Source organism: Micromesistius poutassou (assembly GCF_964030765.1).
Source record: "Micromesistius poutassou genome assembly, contig: SCAFFOLD_2338, whole genome shotgun sequence".
Taxonomy (NCBI): Eukaryota; Metazoa; Chordata; class Actinopteri; order Gadiformes; family Gadidae; genus Micromesistius; species Micromesistius poutassou.
Window position 1 is genome coordinate 124,110 of NW_028177664.1, and position 8,428 is coordinate 132,537.

The 8,428-nt window shown below is 50.1% G+C and overlaps 2 protein-coding genes across 3 annotated transcripts in view; one reads left to right on the forward strand and one right to left on the reverse strand.

The window, feature by feature from the left end:
• LOC311375822 (scavenger receptor cysteine-rich domain-containing protein DMBT1-like) overlaps positions 1-3,804 on the forward strand; it is a gene marked incomplete at its 5' end in the record, with an annotated part of 44,916 nt that extends 41,112 nt beyond the window's left edge. The window contains 9 exons of the mRNA XM_084490868.1: positions 424-522; positions 834-878; positions 1,094-1,238; positions 1,329-1,534; positions 1,794-1,969; positions 2,105-2,335; positions 2,595-2,755; positions 3,218-3,465; positions 3,612-3,804. Of these exons, the coding sequence (XP_084346994.1) occupies positions 424-522; positions 834-878; positions 1,094-1,238; positions 1,329-1,534; positions 1,794-1,969; positions 2,105-2,335; positions 2,595-2,755; positions 3,218-3,465; positions 3,612-3,679 (1,379 nt within the window). The 3' untranslated portion in view covers positions 3,680-3,804. The remainder of the gene's footprint in view (positions 1-423; positions 523-833; positions 879-1,093; positions 1,239-1,328; positions 1,535-1,793; positions 1,970-2,104; positions 2,336-2,594; positions 2,756-3,217; positions 3,466-3,611) is intronic.
• A 137-nt stretch (positions 3,805-3,941) lies between these two features.
• On the reverse strand, positions 3,942-8,325 carry LOC311375813 (zinc finger protein Pegasus-like). 2 transcript variants are annotated; one of them, XM_084490863.1, is made up of 3 exons: positions 8,043-8,325; positions 7,169-7,342; positions 3,942-7,001 (listed from the first exon to the last, which is right to left on the reverse strand). In XM_084490863.1, exons 1-3 carry the CDS (start codon positions 8,173-8,175, stop codon positions 5,932-5,934), a joined length of 1,377 nt encoding a protein of 458 aa, XP_084346989.1. In that variant the 5' UTR covers positions 8,176-8,325; the 3' UTR covers positions 3,942-5,931. The 2 variants fall into 2 exon arrangements, with proteins under 2 accessions (XP_084346989.1, XP_084346988.1); XM_084490862.1 differs by having other exon boundaries at positions 8,037-8,325.
• Between the last annotated feature and the right edge of the window lie 103 nt (positions 8,326-8,428).

Here is an 8,428-nt window from a genome sequence, read left to right on the forward strand (position 1 = left end):
TGATATTGAGGAACGTATTTTCCTGCTGCATTTGACCACGATGAAGCGTTGTCTTCGGCTCATGTTCAATGTTTACATTTTCTGTGACACAAATGCTATCCACAGTTTGGAGGGGGCGGACTGCAGATATGATGGCATCCAGGTCTATGATGGCCCCGATATTCACCAAAGGGAGCTTGGGAGATTGTGTGGTAATCAGAGTTCTACCTTCCACTCCACTGGTAAGACTCTGACCGTGCGCTTCACAACTGACGGGAGTGCGACATTCCAAGGATTTCTGGCCAATTACAGAGTTGTGGGTGAGTCTCAGAAACAAGAGTGACGATACATTCATTTGAACGTCTTTCCGGTCTACTAAAAGAAAACATGAAGGCAAACTGTTGATTGCTATTTGTGTGATTTGTTTTTGTATTTTTTTGCCAGCGGACGGTTCCTGCAGATATAACTGCGGCTATTTGGTCGTAAACTGTTCCTGCGCCTACTCCTGTGAATCCTATGGCAACTGTTGCTATGACTACCACTGTAAGTGACAAGGCCTGTAAAATCAAAAGCTGCCGTAAATTGTTTCCATTAATGAAAAAAAGGTCACTTTAAAGACTGAAGCCCATTGTCATGTCTTACAGCTCAGTGTTGAAAAGTGTACAAATATTTTCAAAGTATCAGTTTAAAGATAAGTTAAGGTGTAAGGTGATTCATAATGACATTCCAGTCAACGTAAGAACTGACAAGAACTAACAAATGAAATGAAAATATTGGTATGCATTGAAATGTTTGCATAAATTAAAAAAAAAAGTGATTTTAAAAACTGAAACCTACTTTCATCCATCTTGCAGCTCAGTGTTCAAACACTACAGATGTTTCTACAGATGTTCCTACAGGTAATGAACCATCTCTGGTATCAATTACTTAAACATCTACATTCGATTACATGAACATTTCCAGTGAAGTGAAAACCATCCAGTGAGACAATATCTCTCCATTCACAATATCAAAACCACAGCTTGTGTGGTTAATACTACGCGTATTGCATAAGCATCCCCTCAATTGAAAAATAGAGCATAATAACCCAATTCTGATGCTTCACCTCCTACAGGTCAACCTTGCGGAGGCTCTCTATCCATCTCTGGGTCATTCTCCAGCCCGGGCTACCCTGGCTACTACCACGGCAACAGCTACTGCGTGTGGCAGCTGAGAGCATCGAATAACCATAGGATATACCTGTCCATCACTGACCTCCAGTGAGTCACAGACACACACACAGACACAAAACATTTGAGTTATTAACGTAGCTGTTCTTCAGCTGACCGGGTGATCCGTTGTGTATCCAGGTTGGAGAACTGCTGTTCCTGTGACTACGTCGCCGTCTACGATGGACCCAGTGTGAAATCACGACCTTTGGGGAAATTGTGCAACAACACGTTGAACTTCTTCCAGTCCTCCTCCACTTACATCACGGTTCTCTTCCGGACTGACGGCTCAGTGGACGGCCGAGGGTTCAATGCCGAATTCACAAGCTCTCTTCCATCAAGCGCAGGTCAGTGTAGACTTCAAGTCAACTGGCACGGACGTTTTGTATTATTCCATATGGCTAAATCTGACCCAACAAAGTCATGGGGTCAGCCCAATCCAGCCCTTCATCACAGTCTCGCTGGAAAATGAATGCAGACAATCACTGTCCTTCAGAATCCCCTTTCTTTATAACATAGCATTGAAGAGAAGTGCAAAGGTGAACGTTGATTGGAAATTTCAAAAAAAGAAACTCGCGTAAGAATGGGTTATTGTGTCTCCACCAGGTCGTGCTGAGTGTTCTTCAGACAACATGAACATTGTGATTGAGAAGTCCTACCTCGACTCTCTGGGCTACGATGGCAGCAGTCTGTACTTGAATGACCAGAACTGCAGACCCCAAATCTCTGCATTCCAAGTGACCTTCAGTTTCCCGATGAATACTTGTGGCACAGCACGCACGGTAAGCATCCAATCGCTTTCCATGAGCAATCACACAGAATGACATCGTTCCATTGTCAACGTTTGTTTGACGTCCCAGCGGCCCGGCGGACAGCAAATGTCCCCTCATTTCCGATGTGTTCTCTTATCGAAACAGTTTGAGAGTGGCAGAATCGTGTATAGGAATGCGGTGCGCGCCTATAAGTCTGACTACGGCCTGGTCACACGTCAGTCCTCGCTCAAGTTGAACGTGGACTGTCACATGGAGCCGGACACCACAGTCCAGATCCTGTATGTCGCCCGGTCCCAGGTCAATGGCACTATCACGGGCATGGGCAGATTCAACGGGACCATGGCCTTCTACACCTCCAAAAGTTTTACATCTATGGTAGGGGTCATGAAGTCAGCAGCTTTGTATGTACACACGTGCACTCCCCCCCCCCCCCCCCCCCGAGACAACAAAAGAAAAACAGGACAAAAGTAATACACGTAATACATATCTATGTACCTACACATCTATGTACCTACACACTAGTATTCATATACTCATATGCAATAGTGAGCATCATTTCCAAAAGGTAAAATATAGTTTTAGTTGCGTAAATCTTCCTCTTTCTGACGTTTATGTTGGTCCTTTCCCGGATCAGGTGACCCAGGTTCCATACGTGGTGACCCTGAACCAGGACATGTACGTCCAAGTGAACCTGAGGAGGGACGACGGTGGCCTGGTTCTCTTCCTGGACACCTGCGTGGCTTCACCCTCGCCCCACGACTTCCACAACAACACCTACGACCTTGTCCGCAACGGGTACGCACCGTCCCAGGAGATCATCGTTTAAACGTTGAATTAGTGCCGCACACTCCCAGATGAGTTAAGTACTGAAGTACTCGTCTCATCTAATAGAAGTTCAATCCTTTGTGGGTTCAATCCTCCAATGTCGGGGTCGGCTTAGCTCAGGAGGTAGAGCAGGTTGACTTGTAACCGGAAGGTTGCTAGTTTGATCCCCGGCTCATCCTAGTGTCGATGTGTCACTGAGCAAGACACTTGTCCCTGAGCAAGACACACTTGTGTATTAACCGTTGTCAGTCACTTTGGATAAAAGCGTCTGCTAAATGCCCTAAATGTAAATGTACCTACCTAGTAGTAGAGCTAAAGAAAAACATATTCACCAGGGAGGCCTGATTCCACGAATAAACGGTATCTTAACTCATAGCAAAACGACGCCCGGCGATGGGACTTGACCAACTCTTTTCTTGTGCCTCCCACTAGCTGCGGCGTAGACCGCTCCTACCGAGAACACGCCTCGGGCACCGAGAGCTTCGCCCGCTTCAGCTTCAGGGCCTTCCCGTTCCTGCGGACCCACGAGTCGGTGTACCTCCAGTGCAAGGTGGTGGTCTGCCCCGCCTCCGCCCCCAACTCCCGCTGCCGTCGGGGCTGCAGCAGCAGGCGGAAGGCCTGGGCGCTGAGGGCCTCCGAGGACAGCCACACCCTGGTCCTGGGGCCGCTCACACTGCAAGGTACGGGGCCCGCGGGGCTCTTTCTGCATGGGGGGAGGGAGGGGGGGGGGGGGGGGGGGGAGGGAGGGCCTTGGAAATGTTGTGACACGACTAACTTTCATCCATTTCAACTCCCCCCCCCCCCCCCCCCCCCCCCTTCCCACTAGACCTGGGGAGCCAGGGTGAAGCCAGGGTGAAGACGGAGGTGGCGCCCAAGAAGACCGTCGATGTTTGATTCATCATGGGGGTGTCAGCCATCGTTTCTAATCACTTGTACTTCTGCTCTTTGTGTTGTGTCATCTGCTGTACGACCAACGTTGTTACGACTCTCCTTTCATCTTCATTCTGATTAAAAGCATATCTAAAAACAATAAATGTCCGCACACTCATTATAGTGACAAAAGAAGACAAAAAAAAGGAGGAGACTAGGGAGGGACGGATTGTTAGAAAACACTTTACTCGTTAATTTGTTAACGTTAATTCCATCTCACAATAAAATAATTTGTTACCCCAGAGGGGGAATGTGTGGGTGATTTACAAAAAAAAATGCTTCCACATTCACCACAACCAATCGACCAAGGACACACAGAGAACATAAGGCCATTGTCACCGGACGCCTGTAGTACCAGCACAGTCTCAAGCAGTTGGTCCCAGCAACAAGTAACTAACTTGTCCCCACGTGTTGCTAAGCAACAGACAACACCATTCAGTACATGATTACACGACCTTGCTATGCAGGATTCTTCGATGTAACAAAGAGTTTCACCTTCTTTTTTTTTTTTTGACACTTAACATCCATCAAAAACAATCAGAATACAATACCCAGTTAATATTGAGGGGGAAAAAGCAGGGCGGCACGGGAGCATCTCAAGGCATGTGGTCACGAAAAGGAAAAGAGCCTGGCATCTCTGGTGCTACGTGGAAATTCTGCACAGCATTGTCCACAGAGACTACATATGGGTGGGGGGGGGGGGGGGGGGGTTCTGCCCAACATCAAAGTGGAACGATTACAATATCAAAAAGGTCAGGATGTGTGGTCTGGTCATGCTGCGTTAAGAGGAGACGGGCCTATAGGATGTGCTTTTCCACAACCCGCCGCCGTGTGAACGGCCTTACGCAAAGGGCGCTGTGTGAAGGGAAGGGGAAACTCCACAGATCGTTGAGGGAAAACGTGGTTTGCTGCACCATAGATGCCCCATTGCAGGCCAACCATTTGGAACTCCTCCCTAGTAGTAACGTGGTCCTGGATGTAAAATAAGATATGCGCACCGGCCAATACAGATACAGAAAACATCCAGGATTATGCAGAGGACATTCTGTATCAAGCGTATGCTCAGACCTAATAGGCGAGGCTTTGGTTTAGTTTCCTAGTTTAGTGGCTGACGACTTAAAACAATAAGCCCTACCAGAGCAGTCAGATAGTATAGAGGGAGCACATGTGATTCAATGTTTATACTTCGGTATAATGATCAGCAGCAAGACATCCGTCCACCTAAAACCACCGCTGTTGTTTTGGTCATGTGACTTCGACGTCGGCATGTGTACCGCCGCGACGCGCGTTATAGGACACCACTGGAGTTTTAGTCATAAGGCAAAGTGAATCTGAGCTCCGTACCGGTTCCCTTAGCCTGTTACGCTCACCCGCTGTTCAGCTGCTACAACCCTGCCGACAATCACATACACACAACACTTGTGTGTAGTCTGCCGATCGCTGCCTATTCATTTGCTACACCGTCTCCGTAGACGAACAAGGACATTCGCCAGCAGGACAATGAACCATGCCCTGCAGTATGGTCATAGCGTGGCACCGCAGACATTACAAAAATTGTGGACATTAAAGTGTGTGTGTGTGTGTGTGATGACTTCTATGACATGTTGTGCACAGAGACTTCTTTGTCAAACACACAATAATTCCCCTTGATTAGGAAATAAATTTAAAAAACGGATAAATTCTTGAACTGTGACTGGACTGGATACACAGAGCAGTGGAAATAATATAACAAAGTCTATTAGTAATAATATAAATAAATACTCTACTACTTTAGCTAGAAGTAAAAAAAATGCAAGTAAATATATATCAGGCACTGTAAAGAAATTGAATTGAAATTGAATTGCACTGAGCACTTGATTCCAACATGGTGCCTGGTAAACCACTATTAAACTAATGATACTGAGTGACATTACTCAAGGAATGTTTATCATTAGACCAAACCTGTGTCACTTGGATATAGAACACAATCCAGTCGCCAACGTTACACTCTGCATGGTAAGCTTAAAATCGTATCCAAAATAACCCTTACCCAAAGCTGACAGTCTCAGCCTCTCCCAAACCCGGCAAAGTTCACAACAAAGGCTAGGCTACATCAAGGCGGGGGTTTGTCTGTGAAATCATTGACATAATATGACACTCATCTTTTTTTTTTTTCTTCTTCATTTTGTTGTTGTTGCTGCTGCTGCTGCTGCTGCTGCTGCTGCTGTTCACAAGCATCACAGCTGCTTGTGCTGCCCCCGGGCAAAGTGGCACGCAAAGTCGTACTTGTTGATGCAGCTGTGGCCGCAGATGTTGCACTGGAAGGCGTTCTCGTAGCCGTGGCAGCCCATGTGCACGGTGTACAGGATGTTGTCGGGGAAGGCGATGTCACAGTGTTGGCAGTGGTGCTGCGCGCCGGGCTCCTGCGGCGCGGCGGGCAGGCCCGGGGCCGGGGTGCTGGGCTGGCTGTTGCCCACGCCGGGGGTGCTGGTGCGGCCGCTGCCCTCGCTGCACGGCCCCGCCGCGGGGCTGCCCTCGCTCTGCGGAAGAGGCGGCGGCGGCGGCGGGGGGAGCCTGGGGTCCGTCGCCGCGGGAGACGAGGCGTGCGACGCGTTGGCCGGCGGGGCCGTGGCGGCGGGGGGCGTGGCGGCGGGGCTGTCGGGCTGCTGCTGTACCGCGAAGGGCTTCTCGTCCACCGGCGACCGGGCCCCGGGCGACCCCGGCGGCCGGGCGGTCTGGGAGTGGACGTGGGCGGGGAGGCTGGCCAACTGGCCGGCCAGCGTCGACAGCTGGTTCAGGGGGTTGTCCATGACCAGATCCTGGTGGTGGTGGTGTTGTTGTTGTTGTTGGTGGTGGTGGTGGTGTTGGTGGTGTTGGAGCTCGTCGTCCCTGGAGCTTCCGTCCTCGGGCGCCCCGGCCCGGTCGTCGAAGGCCTCCTGCCGTACGCGGGCCAGGCCGTGGGGGAAGTCGCCCGTGCCGTCCGCCTTGTGCGCCGCCACGGGCGGCGGCGGCGGCGGCGGCGGGGGGCTGAAGTTGATGAGCAGGCGGCGGCCGTAGCCCAGCACGCTGCTCTTCTTCTGCAGCACGCTGAGCATCTTCTTGTGGGCCAGCGAGCGGGCGCCCTTCATGGGCAGCAGCTTGTGGCGCCGGCGGCGGTGGTGGGACAGGTTGCTGCGGTCGCTGCAGCGGAACGAGCACAGCTCACACTTGTAGGGCTTCTCGCCCGTGTGGGAGCGCATGTGGGCCTCCAGGTGGCGCTCGTAGGCGGAGGCAAAGGGGCACAGGTGGCAGCGGTGGGGCTTCTCCCCTGAGGACAGAGGACGCACAAGACGCAAAGAGGTTGAGTTCAATCGGTTGACATACAAACGCAAAAAAAAAAAAAAACGAACGACATGTTGAGCCGTGGCACTCGACTTGCAACCGCAGTTTGCGCGCGAGAAAAAGTGACGGCTTGAGCTCCGTGTTCACCGTCACCTGTATGGATGCGGATGTGCTCGATGAGTCGGGCCGTGCCTCGAGTGGCGTAGTTGCAGTAGCGACACTTGAGCTTTCCGTCGTACGTCCGCTCAAAGCCGTCCACCAGTATCCCTGAGCTGTCGACCAGCGACATATCCGCAGAGGGGTGGTCCAGGCCATTTTGACCGCAGTCTGCACACAAAGGAGAAAATGTGGGCTATTCAGAGATCATTTTCACTGCCGTGGGGATATGCAGGGTTAGACCGTGTGGTAATTTTTATCATGGCATGCATGTGTTCTTTTGAAAGTGGATCAAGTAAGTAAGGTAAGGATGGTCATTCTGTGATGATATGAGCTCGGCCCATTTAGCTGTGAGTTTGTTTACTCTGTGAAACTAACTTTTTAAATCTATTAAATATCCTGTCCGTGTCTGTCAATGTTTGGTTAACGCGTAACTTCAAAATATGTTTGGCTTGTGTGTCTCTGCTGATACAATTTGTAAAGGTACGGCAGGCATTGATGCCACAAACAACTTACAACAGCTGCAAAAGCAACAAAGAGTCCAGCTCACTACACTTGGAAGTCAGACGTTTACCTAAACATTGAAACATTTAAAACTTTGTTTCACCCTGGGCCAACCAACTCCCCCGACGGGCAACAGAGGGCGTACATGAGCCGTCAAAAGCCGGGGACATGAGAAATACCGTGTGACCCATAGGACCGTGTACGATAATGATGATACATAATGAACAATACGGCGGATTTTTGTGTGTAAAAAAAACCAAAAAAAAAAACCGTGCAACCCGAGCCCAATCTTTTTGCCATGACGTGACAACAAGTTGAGCGACGGTCCAGCAGGGGGGGGGGGGTAAAGCGGGGGTCTTACAGTTACCAGCTGGGTGGTCGTCCACCTCCTTGACGCCGCTCACAGACCCGGAGATCATGTTCACATGTTGAGTCTGCTGGCTGAGATACTCTTGAAAATCCTTCACAAAGTCCAACGTGTCCGGCTTTTCCTCGCCCATCGAGATGGTTCGGGTGCGCGCACCCGGCGGATTTTGGTGTCTAGGTGGGTGAGGAGGTGAAGCAAAACCTACAACTGTTTACCAAAAGAAGAAAAAAAAAGAAGCCACGTCACTTGCAAATCGGTCCTATGGGATAGGAAGTAAATCAACAACACCGACTGCTTCGCTGTGGTCGACACTCACCCCTTTACGCACGTGTGGTATGACACTTTTTTTTTGGTAAAAGTGGTGATATTCACTAGTGCGCAGGTAG